This window comes from Vicia villosa, linkage group LG7, assembly GCF_029867415.1.
Source record: "Vicia villosa cultivar HV-30 ecotype Madison, WI linkage group LG7, Vvil1.0, whole genome shotgun sequence".
In the NCBI taxonomy this organism is placed as follows: Eukaryota; Viridiplantae; Streptophyta; class Magnoliopsida; order Fabales; family Fabaceae; genus Vicia; species Vicia villosa.
Window position 1 is genome coordinate 80,106,215 of NC_081186.1, and position 23,133 is coordinate 80,129,347.

Consider the following 23,133-nt stretch of genomic DNA (forward strand, 5'->3'; position numbering starts at 1 on the left):
GGTTCTTCCAAGTGTGCTAGTATGTCAGAGGATGCTGAGTCAAAGGCTCTTACTCCTTTTTTCCGGCTTCTTGTCCTTTGTTTCATCTCAGGTACCTAGAACCTTGAAGGAATTTGCTAATGTCGAGGCTACCTAGCTTTCATTCGGAACCTGTCGGTGGCTGATAGGCGAGGCCTTTTTGCTGATGCTTCTCGCACCCTGGATCCTTGGTTTCAATGGTAGCTGTCTGTCAGGATGACGTAATGGGCTCAAGTGACCTTGTCAGGGAGAAGGATGAGTTGAAATAGAAGTGTGGGTTTCTTGAGCGGAAGAATTCCACTACTGAAATCAAAGAACATTAATGGCAAATTGAGTTTAACAAAAATTATCCAAAATTATTTCCATAGTTAACATATTAATCAATCAACTAATTGAATCACAAATCTAATCTATTGGTACCGAAATTAATTGCAAATTGAATTTAAAATAAATTGTCCAAAATTAGTCCAATCATGAACATATTAATCAATCGACTGATTGAATCACAAATCTAATCTATTGGTAGAAAAATTAATCACAAATTGAATTTAACATAAATTATCCAAAATTAATCCAATCGTCAACGTATTTATCATCGATTAAATGAAATCTCAATAAAATACACTTTAAATATTTGTCTTGACAAAAAAAGAAACTTTAGTTTTACTATTAAAAATGTATAGCTCTTATAAATACTTTTAAATTAGATTACATAAGTGCCAATGAATAAAGAAACGTTTGATTATAGTTTCATGTACTAGTACAACACCCGTGCATCCACACAAGTACATGAATTTATATAGTAAATAAATTGATACAAATATGATAGATTTAATGTTAAAGTTTCGTAACTTTGTCATTCTTGATGTTGAAACTTTATGTACATTTTTCGTTTTCCTAAGGTTGGCTTTAGTTTTTGATTTTTTGCAATAAATGCATAAAGCCATTTTTGGAAGAAGAAACTAAGATTAACCTGATGGATATTTAGATCATACCATAAGTAGTACTTAAACATTGTATTAGCAAAATGAATTTATAAATAAAACCAATTCAAGGATGAACGTTCCAAGACAAATTGTTTTACAAAAAAAATTACAAAACAACCATATTCACCAAGTAAATGAGGAGCCACCCATACAACAATTTAAAATAATTTTGTGGACAATCTAAATACCACAACAGGAACTTCAATAAGGGCTATGTAATGTCAGATATATCAAAACAAATATACATAACTGCTAAACTCCACATTGAAACACCTTAACAACTATGCTATAGTCTCCAAGCTCATACTCCAAGCATTTTGCACTCATAGCAGCGGTAATAAACTCATATAAATTGATATAAAAAGTTGCTGACATCTTAATAGAAAAATAAAGATATGGCATACAAAAATCCATGCACTCGTGATAGTGATAGAGTGACCGATATGATTTTCTATTTGTCCTAGTCCATGAGTGACCTGAGATGATTTTCCATTTATCCCTAGCCACATCCCTCAAGCATGAGGTCTATAAGGGGGTGCTTTAGAAATATTGATCTCTGTCTACATGGTGTGTTAGACTCAAGTAACAATTTGCGGGGTTCATATTTGAGATGTAAGCTAGTACTTGTTTGTAGTCATGATGATAGACTTAACCATCATGTTAGTCTATAAGCCTAAAGTATGAGGTCCATAAGAGTGAAATGCTTAATGAAATTATTTTGGTAAACCAACACTTAAGCCGTAGACTTGTAAGGGTCAAGTACTTCTAATTGGTGAGCTCATGCGCGATTGACCCAAAGAAAAATAGTTACTTGTTATAAATGTTATTATTTGAAAGTGGAGAAAAACATAAAAAATGGGAGTTTGAATTGGGGTTTTTAAAAACTTTTCTTCTTAGAAAAATATTCACAATTATTTTGAGTTGGTTTTTTAATAAAATATAAAAAGTAATGCATAGTTAGCAACAAAAGAAATGTGTAAAAAAATACATAACATAATGCCAAATTCATGTCTACTTTGTTGTTTGCATCATGAAATCATTTGAATCTTTCATCCTTTTATTTATGTTGGTTATCCTTTTAACTCTTGATGTAATAGTTTGGTTAAATTTGATCATTATAATTCATCAAATTTATTTGTTTTCTCTATACTACAGTCAACCTAATACTCTTTTTATTTGCATAAATCAAATAACTTTAAGTGTTGAATTTTATTTCACTTTCTTTTGGATAGTTTCAATTAGGTCTCTAACAAAATAATGTACTTAAAAGAATTATATCTTTAATCAAGTAAAAATTATTTCAAATTTTTTAATATAAATATTTAGTTACTTATAAAAATATTCACTTATTAGTCACGATGATAATAATATAGAATAGAAATTTGCGGAAACTTCTAAGGACGTCCATTAGGAATAATGGAAAACAAAAAACAGACAAAAACTTGTAGGCAATATAATCAAAATATATTTGCTTGTGTCAGGTCAATCTAGGTTCAAAGCTATAACATTACTGAGTTTATCAATTTGAAATCAAAATCAAACTATTATCTCGTAATTACTATGTTAATAAATTCCAAAAGTCAAGCATTTACTTCTATCACGTGAGCTTAATTAGTCATTTGTTTCTAGTGCTAAACATGATAAATAATATATTAATTTCTAGTTATTGAATTCCAAAAGTCAATCATTTATCACATAAATTAAATTATGCATTTAATTCCAATGATAAACATCACATGACTCAGTAATATGCATTCATATTCTTCGATCATGTGATAAAATATTTTCAATAAATAATTGTTCAACTAAATATATAAAATTTGTTCTAAAAATATATTAGAATAAAAATTCACACATAAGAATAACAATACACACTTGTACCCATAAAAAGAAAAAGAAATAAAAGACACATAAAACTACGATTTATTTTTAAAAGAAAAATAAAATGCGTGGTGCAAGTTTTGTATTAGAAAGAAATAACAAACTTTAGCTTGTACTACCTCAGTTCCTTTTTATAAGAGACAAGTCACTTTTTAGGTTCATTGAATAACCAATGTATTTGGTCCGTTTATAGGCTAGATACATTGATTATTCAATGAACCTAAAAAGTGAATTGTCTCTTATAAAAAGGAACAGAGGTAGTAGTTTCTAAAGCAACATTATGAGTTTTTGTATCGTATCATTACAATGTTATTATTTTTCAACGAAGATCCAAACGAGCTCTAATGCGGGTGAGATAAAACATCTGGTTTGTGACGATATGGTTCACTTTGCTCTTTAAGAATGATACAAATTTTCATGGTAGAAAGGTCAAAAGAGATTGGGCGGTGACCAAAAATCTTTTATTGTTACCATAAATTACACGAAATTTTAAAATAAAGAAAAACGAGTTTAACTCACAATATGATTTGATGTGAAAAGTTTAATGTATTATTTTAATTTTGGCTATTGAACATTTAATTTTCACATTAATTTGTAGAAAATGCTAACTTAGCATGTCACCTGCACTGCTAATCTAGATGTACTATTTGTTACGCCAAGTGGAACACTAAACATTTCTTTTGTGACTATAAATCCACAATTACTTTTTCCTATGCATGAAGCTTCCACAACAGATTGACTATTTATAGCTTCCCATGAGCCTTTCTTAAAAGAACCACATTGACCTTGTGGATTTCCAAAACTAGCAAATTGGATTTGTGAAATTACTTGTCCACTTTGGCATGATAGTTCTAGTTGTGCACCTTCATGTACATTAGCACAAATAATCCCTGTTGTCATAGTTTGGAACTGAACGCTTTGAGGATTACCACCTATTTCTTCAAATAAAACCAATGTGTTCATGTCATCATTCAAGAATGACCTTGGTACATGGTACCACCTTTGTGATGGACTTCCACAATTGGTGTTGCACTTTTCCTTTTTATATTCTCCACGATAATCGCACGTGTCACTGCATCCATTTGTAGTCGTAACCCAAGAAGGCCAATAACGACCAATGCTATGTCCATTCACCCAAGCATGTCCTTTACCTAGGCCTTGGAAGTCCACCACAATAGGGTTTGCTCCAAAAGGAGCTTTAAACTCTGCTTTATACCAAGTCATAGGTTTTCCAATAGGAATATGAGGTGAATTAGTGTTCCATGATACACCGACATGTGGTTGCAAATCATATAAACGTTTCCTCTCGCCATTCAAACCAACCTTATAAGACCATAGATTGGTTGACAAATCCATAGTAACATTATTTTTTCCAATCAATTGAACAGGGCCACCTGATATGCCGGTTTTTATCTCGTCAAACCATGCACCATAGTTTGCAAGCCCGACGGTGGCACTAAGCAAAGTTATAATATTTTTTCCATTCTTCAAAGAAACTTTCTTTTCATAAGTGAAATTATTTCCCCATTGGCTAAATTGGTATCCTATATACTTCCTATTAACATAACCATGAAGTGTATGGCCCATAGTGTTCACACGGAGAGTCGCATTGCTCCAAATTGAAGTGTCATTGATATCAACACTAGTCATATACCATAAATAGTCACTTGCATCCAAGGTTAGTTCCTTCTGCTCCAAAAGCTGGTGTGCTTTAATATTTCCTTTTCCATGCATAGTGTCTTTCTTTGGCTCCGTTTTCCATTCCCAAGTGAGTCCATTAGAACTATTATCACCACTCCTTTTCACCATTATTGAGGTTTGACTGTTAACCTTTGCCGTATTGAAAACTTCTTTGTTGCATCCATTAATAATAGTGACAGACCAGGCAGGAACAAAGAATTTACCATCATTTTGTAAGTCAACATTTGCATCTTTGTTAGTGTCGTTATTGCTCAGGAAACAAAATCTTGCGCCAGTGGAATTAGTGTATGTTGTAAGTGTGACCCCATTGCCCAGATCCGTGTCGTTTATTGATATATAATTTGTAAGAACATTTTCACCCAATTTAATTGCTGCATGAAGTTGCTTAAGATGTCCCCATTTTGGTTGATTCAAATTCCCATACTCATCAATCGGTGCATCATAGTCATAAGATGTTGTTATATATGGTCCACCTGCTGTGCGGCCAAAGTTGGTTCCTCCATGGTACATGTAGTAATTGTTTAATACACCTCCAGTTTGGAAAAATCGTGCAACTGAGAAAGCTGAATCTTCAGCACTTCTATGGGGAACCCTTTCACCCCATTTTTGGAACCAACCAATCCAATTTTCAGTAAACATTTTAGGACTTTTTGGGTTATTGGGTTTAAAATTATGACAATAGTATCCATTGCAAGTATTGATGATAGGCTGAGGAGCATCAGGTTGCTGACACATGATCCATGGAACCCCAATATTTTGTGCCAGAGCCATTTGAGCACACCATTTAACATATGCCTTCCCTGCATCTTTGTAATTCCACATGATATCTCCATATTCGTTCTCAATTTGAGCTAGAAGAATGGGACCTCCTTGTGATGCAAACAAATTTGCTTCTTTTGCCACATTCACGATCTTTGTGGTAAAAATTTGCATTTCGTTCTTGTAAACCTGATTATCTGTTCTTAGCTCGATCCCAGGAATATTGTGAAGCCACAACGGGAACCCTCCGTAGTTCCATTCCGCACATGCATAAGGACCAATCCTCATAATGGCATATAGTCCAGCTTCTTGGATAAGCTTGAAAAATTTGACAAAATCCAAATTTCCTGAGAAATTATATTCACGTTGAACAGGTTCGTGACGATCCCAAAATATATAAGTTTCAATGGCATCAAGGCCACCATCTTTAGCCTTTTGAATAAGGTCGGGCCACATCTCCACAGTGCTTCTTGGGTAATGGATTGCACCTGAAAAAATAAGACGTCTTTCTCCGTTGATGATGAGAGCTTTTGAATCATAAGTAACCTCTATGGCAAAACATGAGTGCAACATAATTATACCCATTAAGAGAATGCTATAACAAGATAACGAACCCATTGTAAACATGTATGATTCTCCGGTCTTTGTTATTGAAATATTATAATCGAGAATTGAATTATATAGGAAATCTAGTCTAGTTGTTCCTAAAAAATAGTGTTGAGCTATCTAATCAATATTCTAAATTAGATTTTTCTACACAAAAAAGTATGTTACATGAGTTGGTCACACCAAAAAGACACGCAAGGACTAAGTAAGAACTCACCAAATATGGCCTAAATTACCTAGAAATATTCAAACATTTAATCGTATTTATCAAAATATAATTATTAATTTCTAACTTTAGTAATGAAAATAATGAATGACACAATCTAATATTGCACAAAAGTGTACATACAACTAGTGAATAACAAAATTAGGTATCTAAATTAGCCTTTTAAATGTGTTATTATGATAATTTATCTTTAGTAATGTATAGGTAATTCAAAAATATTGATTACAAATTGTTCAGAGTTAGCTGGTGGTTTAGGATAAAATAAAGACATATGTAGAATAAATGAGTTGGATATAAACACAATAAGATCTAAATGAGTTGGATACAAATCGTATTTTATATCATGTACATGACTATATAAACTCTAACCTTCCACAAAGAAAATAACAGCTTAAAAGTGTCTTATAATTTATTTTTTTTGGATAAAAGATAATTTTATTAACCAAAAAACAGTTAATAGATCAAGGCGATCATACAAAGATCCAGCCCTCCAAACTAACAAATAAAACTATGTAAGCCTGAACACACTCACATCATAAGTTTTGCTATGTGCGTTCTATATTTACGCCTCATCCAACCCCTATAAACAATAGTATCAATTATAGTATTCACTATAGTATTGCTTTGTCTTCTATGTTGAAACACCACTTCATTGCGATGTTGCCACGCAAAGTAGATAGTTTCTGCCAGTGCCAATTTCAGCAACCCTTGCTTCCATCCTTTGCCTTTCGTATGTGAAACAAGCCACTGCAACTCCTCCTTCCAACCTAACGGTTTATGCTGGACCCCTAGCCATTGTAACACTCCAGACCACACATCCATAGTAACACTACATTCAAAGAATAGGTGATCATGGTTCTCTCTAGCATTGTTACACAGCACACAATCTAAGTTCTGGATCATACCCATTTTAACCAACCTATCCTTTGTAGCTAGCCTTCTGTGGCATCCAAGCCATAAGGTAATAAGGGCTCTTGGTCTTGCGTAATTGTTTCTCATGAGGTTACGCCATTCAACTCTACTCTGATCATCTATAAGTTGTAGATAAATCTCCTTCATCACAAAATGCTCCTTAGTAAGCATGGTACTCCATTGCTGCTGGATAAGAGGAATGAGGGACCTCTTGTTGATGATAGCTTTTAAGATCCACGAGCAAGCAGTTGGGCAGCTGACAGTCTCCACCGTACTACTTTTTATGAAATACGCGTGCACCCATTTTACCCATAAAGTATCTAACTTCTTACTCAAGTTCCATAGACACTTCAATAAAGCAACAGAATTCCATATTTCCAGATTAATAATGTTCAAACCACCTTGTTGAACAGGGCTGCAAGTCTTCTTCCATGCCACATGACATTTACGGCTCACCTCCGATTTACCACTCCAAATAAACGATCTACACAGAGCATCAATTTTATGAATAACAAACTTTGGCAACGGGAGACAATTCATCCAATATTGTGTGATTGCAGTTGTTATGCTATTAACTAATTGAATTCTGCCAACTTTACTCAACAACTTTGCTGTCCAATGCCTTATCCTACTAGTGATTTTCTCCACCACATGGAGATAGTGGTTCACAGTCAGCCTTTTACTAGACAATGGAACACCCAAATATCTTATAGGCAGTTGACCAATGGTGAATCTTGTCAACCTTTGAATTGTTCCAGCAACATCCGGTTCCATCCCTCCACAGAAGATTCTACACTTGTTCAGATTCATAGTCAGCCCAATAGATTCAGAAAAACAATGGAAAGCTTCCAACATCTTTCCCACAGAGTTGACATCTCCTCGACTGAAGAGGAGCACATCATCAGCAAAAGACAAATGAGTAATGGTCAGTCTTTGACATTTGCTATGATGCTTAAAATCCTTACTCTTTTGCATATTGACCATGGTTCTATTTAAATATTCCATCAAGATGACAAAAAGAAGAGGGGATATTGGATCACCTTGCCTAATCCCCCTCTTAGCTTGCAATAAATCTGAGTACTCACCATTTATATTAAATCTGTAACTAACAGTAGTTACCATCCTCATAATCCACCTTGTAAATTTGCTTGGCATCCCAATCCCATGGAGAATACATTTAAGGGCATTCCAATCAACCATATCGTATGCCTTCTGAAAGTCAATTTGCATCATACATCTTGGGGTACCACCCTTTCTAGCATACCCCTTCATTAACTCAAATGCTAGAAGGATATGGTTATGAATAACTTGGCCTGGTACAAAGGCTGCCTAGCTCTGGTGGATGATGTCAGGAAGGATCTTGCCCAGTCTATTAGTCATAACTTTTGATAAAATTTTGTAAAAAGTAGTACAACCTGCAATTGGTCTATAATCTTTCACAGTTTTTGCTTGTTCTGTCTTAGGAATAAGGGTAACCACTGTTCCATTAAAAGCCCTGAAGAGAGTACCTTTTTCAAAGAATTCCTGTGCTGCAGCCACTACATCATCCTTGATAATATGCCAACTGGATTTGAAATTTTTTGCCCCATAGCCATCTATGCTAGGGGCCTTCATGTCACCAATCCCTTTTAAAGCATTATAAATTTCCTCTTCAGTTACTCTAGCAATGAGACTATCCCCCTGTGTCTTTGTGATTTGCTTTCCACTTCTCATGACCTCAATATCCACATGTTTGAGAGATACGACATTAGTCCACATAATACTCCTATAGTAATGCAACACTTCCCTCTGGATGTCCTCCTTTTCAATTAAAACCGTGCCATCACTTTGTTTTAGGACTTGCAGACTCCTATTATGGCACTTGGTTTTTAGGGATGCATAAAAGTATGCATTATTACCATCGTGCATTCTTAGCCAATCTATTTTAGTTCTCTGCAGCATCATACTCTCTTCCAATTCATTCCACTCAATAACTTTGTTAGTTAGCATCTTTGTTTTTTCAATTGCCTCAGCATCCATCCTGTTCAAAACCAGATTCTCCTGAGCTATCTCTAACTCCTTTCTCGCTTTAACAAGCTCAGTAGCAATATTAGAGAGGTTTCTACCTAGCTTGGTTAAATCAGGTTTCAATCTTTGGAGCTTTTTCCAAAGGATATACATAGGCTCCCCTTGTATAGGCTTACTCCTACTCTTTCTAACCACATCATCATATCCTGGTAAATCTACCAAGTAGTTGTAATACTTGAATCTACTAGAAAATGTTCTTCTGGGGCCATTCCCTTCAACACAAAGTAGTGCATGATCTGACACACTAGGAGGAAGTATCTTCAAAGTATTATGCATGTTATCTTGAAACCAGGCTACATTTCCCAGTACTCAATCAATTCTGGAGTAAATAGCATCTGTAGCATGTTTATTGTTCCAAGTATAGAAATCCCCCACACTGCCCATCTCACTCAACCCAGTAATAGCCATCATATCCAAGAGGTCCTGGTATTCAGTTTCTACAACCAATTTACCACCTATTCTATCTTGTGGCCCAACCACATTATTAAAATCCCCCATAGCACACCAAGGCTCACTAATAGACTGGTGAAGAGTTATCATATCCTTCCATAAAACTTTTCTCTTATCAAGTTGGTTATGGGCATAAATGGCAGTTAACCAGAACTTTTATTTTATGTTCACAAAAAAATAATATTTGTCTCCCTAAATCAAATTAATATTTTATTAAAAAAATCACTATATAAATAAAACAAGATAAATTGAAACTAAATAAAGTTATTTATTTCCTAACTTTTTTTATCAATATATTAACATTAAACATGTAAAGCGATGCAAAATGTGTCATATATTAAAAATTAAACACCTGCCTGTTTATTATAGACTATTTTAGGAGAATTTTGTTGATAAATTGTGTATTTTTAAAATTCTCATATTATAAATTATTTTACCGCCTCCATTATAAAAAGATAATGGATTTTCCATTGATAACTTATATCATTCAATTATTTATTTTAGTTATGCCAATGAAAGTATTTTTATGATGTTACACTATGCCAAATTTGTCTTTTAGCAGCACCCCTACGAAAGCGCTTTTGGAAAAAGCGCTGGCATAGGCTTCACTAAAAACAAAATTAAAAAACACGCTAAAAAAACATTAAAAAAGCGCTGGTATAGGGTATGTCTACAAAAGCGCTTTTCAAAAGCGCTGGTATAGCCCACCTTACGAAAGCGCTTTGTAAAAGCGCTGATATAGGGGTAGATATGAAAGCGCTTCAAAAAGCGCTGGTATAGGTATAGGGTACGAAAGCGCTTTTAGCGAAAAAGCGCTGGTATATGGTTACCTATGAAAGCGCTTTTGAAAAGCGCTGACGTAGGTCATTTTAAAATTAAATTTTTTAAAACAAATTAAAACAGACGCGTTTTGTCTTTCATTATTTCATCGTTCTCACTGTTCTTCACTGCCCTCACTGTTCTCTTCTTCATCGTTCATCCTTAACAAAACTGACCACCACTCAACGTCTATCGTCGCCGCCAACCTCCACAACACCGACCACCACTCAACATCTTCTCGCCGCCGCCGTCGTTCTCGCTGAGAAGTTTCACTTTTTGAAGGTTGGCGAAATTCACTGTTGTAGTTTTAGGGTCTGTAGTAGTTTTAGGGTTTTGTTTTAGGTTTTAATGAATGGGTTTTCTGTAGAATGCAGATTTTGTCTATAGAATGGGTTTTAATGAATGGGTTTTCTGTCCATGTTAACTCAAAGCATACAGATTTTGTCTATAGAATACTGACATATAGAATGAATAGAATGCTGACATATAGAATATTGAATGATACAATAATAGGATGCTGTGAAAGAGAAGAACCTCAACTGGTTTCTATCTTTGACTATAGTAATATATATCAATTATTCAAATTCAGTTTTAATTTCATATATGTTTCTTAAACTATCTTTTTGAGTTTGATTAGTACAGGTGGTTAATGTATGAATGATTCAATTTCTGTCCATGTTAATAGGATGCTGACATATAGAATGAATGATACAATAATACTAGTTAGCACTCAAAAACATAGAACCATCCACACATGAAACATAGTGAGTCATACAAAAACAAAATGTTCAAATTGAATCAAAGGGAGGCATACAAGTATAACAATCAAAATATATCATAGTTATAGATTTTTCCAATGTGCATAGAATCAAATATCAACCATCAGACTACACACACTAATTAGGCAAATTTCAATGACCATTATTTCATCTTCTCCGTCGTCTTCGTATTCTTCATTGTTAGCTTAGGACATTAACCAAGTTAAATAAGATAGTTTTTTAATGGCGCTGCTATGGCGATGACAGTATATGTTTTGTTGTGTCCTGCGCCACAAATATTGTCTCAGTTACTAATAATTTCACTGTATTTAGTGTGTGTGATTTTCAAGCAAGCATCTTTAATATATAGAAACTGCTTTTAATATGTTCAATCTAGATTGGGGTTTTTTTGATATTGTGTTAGTAGTGGTGTATTTAACAACATCGTGTGTGTGTTTAATTTTACAGTTACTTTGAAGCCTCCGGTTTCTAAGTAGTTGTTAAACTTTGATTTACCTTGCGGTACTATGTATCTAGAATTGCTATAACATTTGGGTGATGATTATTTTTCAGGGGATATTAAAGATATTGAAGTCTCTGGTTTCTACTTGTACAACGCCGATTCAAACCTACCCATCTCCCACATCAAGTCTAACTCAGGTTACTATCCCTTTCTTCTTGCTTATAGTTTGTTATTTTCTGCTTATAGTTTATTGTTTATGGTTCTATTTAATATCAATTTAGTGTCTCTCAACCAATTTTTTGGTTTGTGGACTTATATTACCTTGAAATAAGGTAATGTCTTCTTTAAGAAATCGGGTATTCTGATTAGGTATTCTGATTAGGTATTCTATTATGATGATAGCTATTTATTATCTTGACAGAATTCCTTAGTACCTGATAGAGAAACCAAGAAGCATTTGTTTAGCTTAATTAAGTCATGGATAAGACATGGATGAGATCAAACCGATTGTCGAAAGAGTACGAGAAAGGGGTATGGGAATTCGTTGAGTTTGCGGTTGCGCACTCCGAAGACCCGCTTCGAATGCCGTGTCCTTGCTTGGGTTGCTGTTATGGGGATAAGGTTGACGGGAAAAAGTTGGGATCCCATTTACTACGGTTTGGAATTGATAGAAGTTATACATGTTGGACAATGCATGGTGAGAAAAGTAACGGGAATGCTGGGTCGAGTTGTAATAGGAAGTATGCTTCAAACGACGATTGCACAGACACATACGATTGCGATCGAGTCGAAGAGATTGCAGAAGCGCTTGAAGAAGATCTTGCGGATTGTCCCAAAATGTTTGAGAGGTTGGTAAGCGATGCAGAGAAACCGTTGTATGATGGTTGTTCAAAATTCACAAGATTGTATCTCTAAAGGAGCTGTAAGAGTGGATCATGTACGCATTGATGAAAACTTAGCAGATCCTTTTACGAAAGGATTAGCTAGAGAGAAAGTCCATAATACATCCAAAAACATGGGACTAATGCCTATATCGAAATGAGTTGCACATGATTGTAACCCGACCTAAATGACTGGAGATCCCAAGAAATAGGTTCAATGGGTAATAACATGTTGTGAGTAATATGAGGAGATCATGTTAGAGTAAATAAAAGAAGCATGAATCCTGAAGTAATAAGAAGATGAGATAATAGAAACTCTGTATGATATCTTTACTCTGTATGAGGGAGTACCTAGGCCACAGGAGTACTCTTGATAGAATCACCTATGTGATTGTGGAACTAAGGCCGGTTCCTATGGAATTTCGAGGCAAAATTCCTAGAGCCTTCACTAAACTGGGATACACGTGTAGGGCCATTAAATGTACGGGCTATTAAGAATACACCTTAAGAAAAGGTTGTGTGCGGGTCTGATGTCTGAGATAGAGTTCAAGACAATAATGTCACTCTTGTTGAATCGGAATCCTACTTGCTACGCAAAGGTTCAAGTCGTAGACACCTTTGCTTATACACAATCTTAGAAATGTTTGACGTTACTTCTGAAACACTTTTTTAAATTCAAGTGGGGGATTGTTGGAACATTATGTCAATATTCCAAAATAGGGAGATGAATTGAAAAAGTTCCTAAGCCAAGTCCCACATTGTGTGTTAGTTGAAACAATTCCTTAGTCCAACATCGCTTAGATTATAAATCTTGGTTAGTTTACTTCATTATATAAGGAAGTCACTTGTTTCATTCTAAAACACACAAAAAACTTATTTTGAGTTTTTCCTTCCTCATTCTCATAACTCCACTTCTTTCGAATTGTCGAAGCACTAACTTCTCCCCCTTTCTTTCTACTCGTTGAATTTTCCGAGTACTTTATTGAATTATTCTTAGAGAATAATGTTAATTTCTCCTCGTTTGAGTTGAGAAATTATCAAGTATAATTTTTCTTGGATTCTCTTTAGAGAATTATTGAGATTTCTCTTGGTTTGAGAAATTACTACGACTGATCGTTATACTAGATACTAAGATGGTATTTATACCATATTTGAATGGTATTAGTACCATCTGAGGGTGTATTTCTAGACCGATTATCTACCGTGCAAGTAGTAATTGTATAGTATAGAACTGGGCTGTTTTATCCTGGAGGCGTCGTGGTTATTAAGAGCTGTTTTGCATAATTTTAGCAGTACCGCGAAACGTCTTAAAGAAAGCATATCGATCCACGACTCGACCCGGTAATTTCTTCGGTGGAAAACTTGTTAAAATCGTGATTCAACATTAACAGCACCAAGACATTTCCAATTCTTAATACACTTTAACAAATTGTTTGTGTTGATAACAAAAACATCACAATACTTGAAATTACTTTGACTCAAATCACAACAACACAACAAGGACTGCTAATATTGCTTCGCATTTCAAACCTCTTCATGTTATGACTTATATGTTGGTGCCTGGTGGTTAACAACAAATAAAGTCAAAGCAAGTGTAAAACAAAAGCCACTTAAATTAGAGGTAAGGATGACTATAAAATAGGATAAGACATATATTGTAGCAACTATGTGCACCTCTTTTATGGCTATAATTCGATATGCAAGGAACTTACCATCTTGCTCACTTTTCCTTGAGTTACCAAAAGATTCTAATGGAAAAATTATACTACTAGATAATCCACATGTTCTTGAATAAGCTCTTGAGATATACGTGTTAAATTCACCATTTTTTCTCATGATACAAATGTTGATACCCTTTTCAATTTCCTAACAAGTATCCTTTACCGTAAGAGCATCCCAGTCAATATCTTCAACAACTTTGCTGAAATTATCTTCCATGGAGTTGAAAATATTTTCTTCAATGCTTTTGTTTAGTCCGTCGTTGAACGCATTGTGTTTCGTTAGTTTTTCTTTCTTTCGGGTGTGAAAGTGTATGGTAAAAAATGAAGGTTTTGGTTGCAAAAGTTGTCTATCAAAAGAAATAACCAAATTTTCTCCTACCCCAATTCCATCTTGTTGAACCTTACTAGCCAAAACCAAAATCTTGGTAGCATGATGCTGAACCTCAAATGCCTTCATCATCGTTACGGCATCATGTGTGACAAAAAATTTGTTCCAATGTTTTATAACCATTTTATTGATACCTTTTGGGCCAAGAGAAGTTTGAGTGAATGGTCTCTTAGATTCAATTCAATATTTATCTGATAAAGAAAAACATTAAGCACGAGAACAGATAACATAATATTAATTTTTAATGGAGTATATAACAATACACATCATAAAGACAATTTGTGATGATTATTGTTGTATAAATATGAAAGCATTACAATTTAGATGGGGTAGGAAATGCAGTGGTATCAAAAACTTTAACGAAAAAACGTGTTCTTGGAATAGAGAGTTTTGACTGTAATATGGTGCCAATGGTAGCAATGAGTTTGCTCTTCACTTCTTTATTTATGCCTCCCATTGATATTATTTCAGCATAAGCAGCTGGATCTTTGTTACCTTCAAATGATATTGGCACTGATGACTTCAATAGGACCATCACAAACTGCACAGTTATCATATTATCACAATACAATTCTATTAAAAAAATTCACAATATAATCTCGTGAAAATTTATTTTTATTTTACATCACTTTAAAATTATGAAAATAAAAAGAAATTTCACTTTTCTTGGTTTATTTTTATAGTAGTCATTATTCTTGTTCTGTACCCACCCACAAATAAACAAATAACTGTGGTGCTGGTGCAGGGGTCCCACAGGAAGGATGGTAAACAGTCCCATTCACATTGTTATATAGATAGGGGTGCTGGGTGGCCAGCTGCTCCTCTAATTTTTTTTCTTCTTTTTTTTTTTTTATATTTTTCTACGTTTCCCTCAGCTTGTTTCTCGGACGAAGTCATGCTTCTCCTTTGTTTCTTAGAGAATATTCTTTCTTTATTTAGGTTAGTATGATTGTTTAATTTGTGGGGTTATCTATTACAATTAGCACTGTTCAAAAGAAATTCAATAAATAAATCGAATTGAAGTTATAATAATTGAACTGTTCTCGAATTGAACTAAAGTTCAAATAATCGAATTGTTATATTTGGTTAATGAATTAAATTATTATGCACAAACAATTCTAGAATCGAATCATAACTGAAATCATACCGACCTGAATCTAAACTTGAATCAAACCAAAATTAAAAATGAAAAATGCTGAAAACAAGTTAAAAAAAAAATTAAAAAAAATTAAAAAATAGTTTAACGGTTCGGCTCTTTGATAGACGGTTCGGTTTTAAAAAAATTATATTCTAACGGTTCGAAATTTCAAAACGGTATATCAATACAATAATTTTGATTCAGTCAGTTTTTAGTAAATTAAAACGGTTCAATTTAATTTTAGTGAATTTTATTATAATTTTATTCAATTCAGTTCAGTTCTTCTCACGAACTGTACCATGACCAGCCATATATATAATGCTTTAATTAAAAAGTAGTTTATCAATTTTAAAATAATTTATTTGATTGATAATTTTATGTAAAATTATGAATGATGTAAATACTATTAATTAAATTATACAAATAAAAATATAATTAATAATCAGTTGAAAATTTAAAAAAGTTAGTCATTTTTGTGAAATTTTTTCTAAATAAATCAATTATTTTAGAATGAAACTATTATTATTAAAAAAAAATCAATATTATATGTAAGAAAGAACATAATCAAAAGTGTAATATCAACATATAATAATTTTTAAAGATACGCTTTCCCAATCAAATAAAAGTTACTCTATTCAAAATATTGGTATTGAATGGATCACCAAATTATTTAACAAAATTATGAAGCACATAGAATAAGTTAATGAGTCATCTTACGAAACTATGGAAAAGATTTATGGTAAAAAACCTAAGAAAATAGACTCAATTTATTGATATTGATAGTAATTTGATTTTATGTTTGATAGGTTAACCATGATAACAATCTAGTTATTAATTTATTATAACATGTGATAAATTCACATCAATTAGATCAAAACAACATGCACTTAATTTTATTGATGTGAAGAAGAGTAGCAATAGGGTCACTAGAGAGATTTGGTTGAAAATTTGAGGAAAAAAAATTGGATGGAGTATTTTATTGAGAAAAAATATTTTTTTTGCGGTAATTGAAAATGACTTGACTAAAATTTATTGTTTTGATGAAATTGTATATAAAGAATTATTGAAATAATGTAAATTTATGATGTGTTTTATTCAAATTATATTTAACGAATTTTAAATTACACAAAAAAGTAAAAAATTTGAAATTGCTATTTTCCTCTATATAATACAAATGTTAAATTGTTTATTATTAATTTTTCAAAATTTGCAAGATGGTCCTCATATTTTATAAAAAATTTAAATTCACCCACAAAAATTACAAATAAGTCTTTAATAATTTTTAAAATTTACAAATTAGTACTTTCAAATTTTCAAAAATTTCAAATTGATCCCTATTTCCTATTTTTAAAATTTGACCTAAAAGTTTTAAAATTTATGAAATTTATTCCAAAAATTTAACAATGAATTATTTTAATTTTTCATCGAAACAAATGAATTTAAAAATAAAATAATTTCAAATGAATCATTTTAATTAATTAGAATTTTAAATTTCTTAGAGTGTGTTTGGATGAGATAATTATGAATTTTTAAGAAATTCAAATGATTCAATTGAAATTCATTCAAGTTTAAATTCTTTAGTTTGGATGGAGTATTAAAATGATTCATTGTTAAATTCTTTAGGTCATTTTTATAAATTTTAAATTTAACTTGATTAAAATACTTCATAAATTTATATCATTTTAACAATTCTCCATATTTGTTATCCAAACAATGAACTTTGATCAAGTCATTTTAAATTCCCTAAAAAAAATATTTTGCTTCATTAAAATGCTGCATTCAAACACACTCTTAAATTTCTTTTTTCGAACTATCAAAAATATTTTTGAGAAATTCTCTAGTGCGAAGACTCAAACAATTAATAAGGTTGCATTAAGATTAAACTTTAAACCATCATTTTTTTTTCACTTTAATTTTGGAGGTACTTATAAAATATATTCAAGAGTTAGCATCCAATGGTGTATTTGTTTCGTGGATTAAAATTATAATCTGGAAATATCATTCTTAGAAATATTAATGCCATGAACTTTATTCCGACCAATGTATTTGGTAAATCAATAAAGTTGCCAGGAATATTTTATTTGTTTTACTTTAATTAAATTTTAAAAATAAAAAATAAATGTATCAAAATAACATGAGAGTTGCAAGTTATGGTTGGTTATTTTATATTTCCATGGAAATATAGGATTCACATCCTTTGATATGAGAATAAATATTAAAAAAATTAATGAACAAAACTTGTTCCTGGAAATAAAGAGTATTTGGGTATAATTTATCAAAATAAGGGAATATATGAATTTCAATGTCACATTCCTCGAAATAACATTTATATTCATGAAACAAACATCCCTAAAATGTAGATTTGTCAATCATATAGTCATATTTAAAAAATTAAAAGATAACTATTTTGGAGGTAGAATTTTGAACTCTTTAAAAAAAATATTAACGAGTATCTCAGAAACACTCTTTAAAAACTTTAAAAAAAAATTACTTTTTGAAATGTCTATATCTAATTATTAGAAATTAAAATATTTGATTTTTCTAAAAAATGTTTTCTTTATTTAAATTTTTTAAAGAGTGTCATTGAAAACTAATTAGCATGACTTTTTATTTAATAGTAAAACTAATCATAAACTTAACGTTTACTATTTCATATTTGTCATATTATTTTAATATTAATGGGCATTTCCCCAAACCAATGCACCCAATTTTAGCGGAGTCTAAGTCAAGTTGCATTATAATCAAGTTGCATAATAATTATCATTACTAATTAAAATTGTCAAAATGAGCTGCTCTATATGGGACGACTTGGTAAGTTGATAAAACAAAAAGTTTGAGTCATTAAATTAAAGTCTTAATTTAGAGTCAGCTCGTATGGACGACAAGTAATTGTTTCATCTGCATAACTAAATTTTTTAATTATTATATTATTATTTATATTGGTTTACTTAAAATATCTTATATTATATTAATATTATATATTAATATGATTAAATATTATATATTAATTTGATTAAATTAATATCATTCATAACCAATATGAAACCAAACCAGTTTGTTTTTCTCAAGTACCATAATTAAATAATCACCCTGATGTAAGACAAAACATCAATTTTCTAATTAACATACAAAGCAACAAACAAAACCTCGTGTCTCCAAAGTCTAAATAGTTACATCATATCCTAAATTAAATTAAAATATATTTTAAAATAATGTTTTTCATTTTATTCTATTGAATAAGACAATCTAACTAGAAATAGCCTAACAATATTAACCAAAACAATTACTTGGATCAAAACTTACAAGAAACTAATCAACAACATGAATCATTCTATCAAAACCAACCAACCAAAACCATAATTTTGTCAACCACAAACCAAAAAAAAAAAAAACATAATCTTAAAAACTTTGCATGAAAAACACAGAAAGTGTACCTTTTCGGGTCTTCCGATGATTGTTGAGATGGCAGTGGTGACTTCAGAAAAGATGGGATCAGTATCGACTCCATCTAAGTTAAGATTGGTGGTGATGTAAATGCAAGGCATCTTCTTCTTCTTCTTCTTTTCAAATATGTTGTGGATGGATCTATGGAAGATTTGGAATCCAAGTTGACTTTGTAGAACTTGTTTTGCATCTTCTTCCTATAGGATGTGGGTGTATATATATACTAGTATTATCTTGAATCTGTACTTTATTATATAAAACTTTCAACAAAGGTTAAGATATTTTAAAAAATAGTTGTATTAATAATGTTGTCAAATCAACAACTTGGTCAAAAAAGTGTAATATTTTCACATTATAATTATTGGTATCATAAAGACTCAAGACTTAAAATTATGATAAGAAAATAAAATTACAAAATTTATGGAAGAACAAAATAATGTGAAAATATATTAAAATTAATATAATTAAAGGAAAAATATGAAAGCATTTATAATGTTTTTTTTACTACATATACAACCGAGTTAATCCAAAGAAATATTTTTCACAAAATTCTCTCATTTGAAAGCATTTAATAAGGTGTTGTCTCCTATGAGAAACTTTTTTTTTTTGTTTTTGATAATAATAGTGGGAGTTTTTTTTTTTTTAATTTTATCGGGTGAAAATGAAGAAAAAAAGGCGAAAAGCTTGCTCTCGTAGATTAGAGACCTATTAATATCTCTCACAATAGTCTGAGCCATAAAACAAACACTACTTTTATAACTAACAAAAAAAATAGTTATAATATGCAAACACTTTTTCTCTTTCTCTCTCCATGCATTTTGTCCCTCAATTTATCTCTACCCTTGATAACGAGCACATACACCTACATATAAGGTTGTGTCAGGATGCAAATAGCGAGACATAACTGACTTCCAATCATACTTCTATAGAGACTTTGATCAACAGTCACTCCTTGATCATCTTTAGTAAGCTTGACATGAGTGGCTACGGGAGTACGTTTATGCCTAGAATTTTCATGACCAAACTTCTATACAATATTCTTAGCATACTTGCTTTGTGATAAATTTCATATTTCATTTCCTTAACTTTAGAACCAAGAAATTAAGTAAGTTCCCTAACCAAACACATTTCAAACTCAAATTACATTTGTTGAATAAAATGTTCCACCATCTTGCTTGACATCCCTCCAAACACAATGTCATCCACTATCTTGCATAACATACAGAGTTTTGTCAATTCAACCTCTAATATAACCATTGCTAGTGAAAAACTCTATGAACCTTTCATACCAAATTCTGAAAGCTTGTTTCAATCCATATAGAATCTTCTTAAGCTTTTAAACATGATGTGGTGAGTATGGATCAATGATTCATTTGGATTATTCAACATAAACTTCTTCATTCAAATATCCATTCAGGAAGACATTTTTCACATCAATTTAATACAAATTGAATTTTAAAAGATATGATATTCCTAGTAACAACCTTATAGCTTCTAAAAGAGCGACAGGGGAATAAGTTTCATCAAAGTTTGTAGTATCTATTAAGGTGTACCTTGTTTTTCTAGTGACATTTCCATTCTCGCCACAAATTTTTTATAGCTCCACTTGGTACCCGTAATGTTTGGAGAGTTAGGTCTAGGGACCAACTCCCAAACTCCATTCTTTTTGAATTAACCAAGTTCTTCTTGCATGTCATTTATTCAGTATTCATCCTTGAGAGCTTCCTTGACATTCTTGGACTCACTTTTTAATATAAAGCACATATCATCTATTACTTACTTGTAATTTTTGGGCTCTTCATGACTCTTTCTTTTAGATCCCCAATTATGTTTTTAGTGGGATGATTCTTATGAACTTTTGTTGATGTTCCTTTATTTATAGGAGCACTATATTCTTCAACTTTAGAATTCTCATATTCAATTGGCATATGATGTTGGTATCTTTCTCTGGTACATCTTGTGTGACATGTTGCTCCAGAATAGTATACTCATAATCTTCATGACTGGTAGCTTCGTATTGGATGTTATAAATAATAATAATTATAAACTCCATCATGGATCTTGTACAATTATTTAACACTTGGTAAGCCCTAATATTTGTAGAATATCCAATAATATTCTTTCATCACCTTTAAGATCTGATTTGTGTTTTTGCTCTCTATCAACAAGGATATGATATTTGCAAACAAATACATAAAAATATCTCACACCTGGATTGCTTCCTCTCTACAACTCATAATGAGTTGCTTTGGCTCCTAGTACTTGGATTTATTGAAGAGTACACTTGTTGAGGGCACACTTGTTTTGTAATATTTTAGATAGAGCGAGGATGATAGTGATAGTAAGGTCTACCATATAATTTTTAGAAGAAAATTCTTATATGACCTTGTCGACCATAATAGTAACATACCCATGAAGCTTTGACATAAGTATTAAAGTACTAATTATGATGCCGAATAAGATATTAAGACCTATGATTTGACATGATAAGCTCACTACTCTAGGTAGGAGGAACAAACTTGGTTTTAGAATTTAAAGAATCTTAGTTGAATCCAACTCTTTTCTTGTCTCTTGTCATCTTGTGTATCCCAAGAAGTCAGAGATAGTAGCTATGAGATGCGATTTATTTTCAAGATTTAGTGTGCGAACAAATTTAGTCATACCTTCAAGTTTGGTGTTTAAATGATCAACTTCTTCCTTTAAGTCAGTGATAGTAGCTATGAAATGCGCTTTATCATGAAGAAAAACACCAATCTTCTCTTTTTGTTTTTCACCAACCTTACATTCTTCATTCCATTTAAGATACAACATCTCGTAGGCTTCATAAAGTGCATCATCAGTAAGTTCTTCATCACTTGAGTCACCATCATTGTGCATATTAGATTTGGATCTTATGCAAGTATTAAAGGCAACCAACTTATTAGCTTGTTCACTCTCACTCTCTTCCTCAACCTCGTCATCTGAAAAAGTAGCAGTATATCCCTTCTCTTGTTTCCTAAGAAAGTTGGTGCATTTGGCCTGAATGTACCTTAAACCTTCACTTTCATGAAAATGGATTCCCTTGCCCTTGTTTTGTTTATTCCTAGATCTATTATCAAGTATCCTCTTGATCTTGCCAAACATTTTGGCTAGAAGAGCAATATATTCAATTAGGTTATCATTTATTTCACCTTCTACATGATCCTCATCTTCTTCAACATCATCTTTGAATGCAACAATCTTGTTCTTTTTTTCAGATTTGTCATTAATTGCCATTTCACAAGTTAGAAGAGAACTGATCAACTCATTAACTTTGATAGTACTCACATCGTATGCTTCTTCAATGGTTTTGACTTTCAAATTAAACCTCTTTGAAAGATATATGAGAATCTTTTTAGCCAATTTTTACTTTAAAAATTGTTCACAAATTGCAAAAGATCTATTTTCATTGTCATAAAGGCGAACATTAAAATCACCAATGGTTTCATCCTCTTTCAAATTTATATTTTAAAATTTTCATGTGAAGACTTGAAGTCTTGACATACAAACCTTGGAGGTGCCTTCATAGCAGATTAGAGAGTTACCAAGTTTATGTGTTGATGATTCTTAAGATATTCTTGTCAACTCCATTATAAATGGAATTTTATGTACGAGAATTACCAAGTTTTTCTTCACCTTCCTTCTTTGACCATTCTTTTTCAGGCTTCAAGGTTTCAATGTCGTCTTCAACTGTAACCTTTAGAGGATTCTATCCATTATTACTGCTTTCCAAGTCTTACTATTCATAGACTTGAGAAAGAGCACCGTATAAATATTCCAATAGTCATAGTTTGTACCATCAAGAATAAGTGGTTAATTCATGGATCCTTCTTCTTTAGCATTGTCCATTTTGAATAGAATGTAGAATAACCTTGGGGTTCACCCAACCAGAACATG

At 32.0% G+C, this 23,133-nt stretch overlaps 2 protein-coding genes across 2 annotated transcripts; both read right to left on the bottom strand.

Annotated features, from left to right (window-relative positions):
- Positions 1-3,494: 3,494 nt before the first annotated feature.
- LOC131617583 (beta-galactosidase-like) lies at positions 3,495-5,963 on the bottom strand. Its single transcript, XM_058888846.1, has one exon. It carries the CDS (start codon positions 5,961-5,963, stop codon positions 3,495-3,497), a length of 2,469 nt encoding a protein of 822 aa, XP_058744829.1.
- Positions 5,964-14,132: 8,169 nt separating this feature from the next.
- On the bottom strand, positions 14,133-19,439 carry LOC131617584 (uncharacterized). Its single transcript, XM_058888847.1, has 2 exons — positions 19,209-19,439; positions 14,133-15,177 (listed from the first exon to the last, which is right to left on the bottom strand). Exons 1-2 carry the CDS (start codon positions 19,317-19,319, stop codon positions 14,950-14,952), a joined length of 339 nt encoding a protein of 112 aa, XP_058744830.1. The 5' UTR covers positions 19,320-19,439; the 3' UTR covers positions 14,133-14,949.
- Between the last annotated feature and the right edge of the window lie 3,694 nt (positions 19,440-23,133).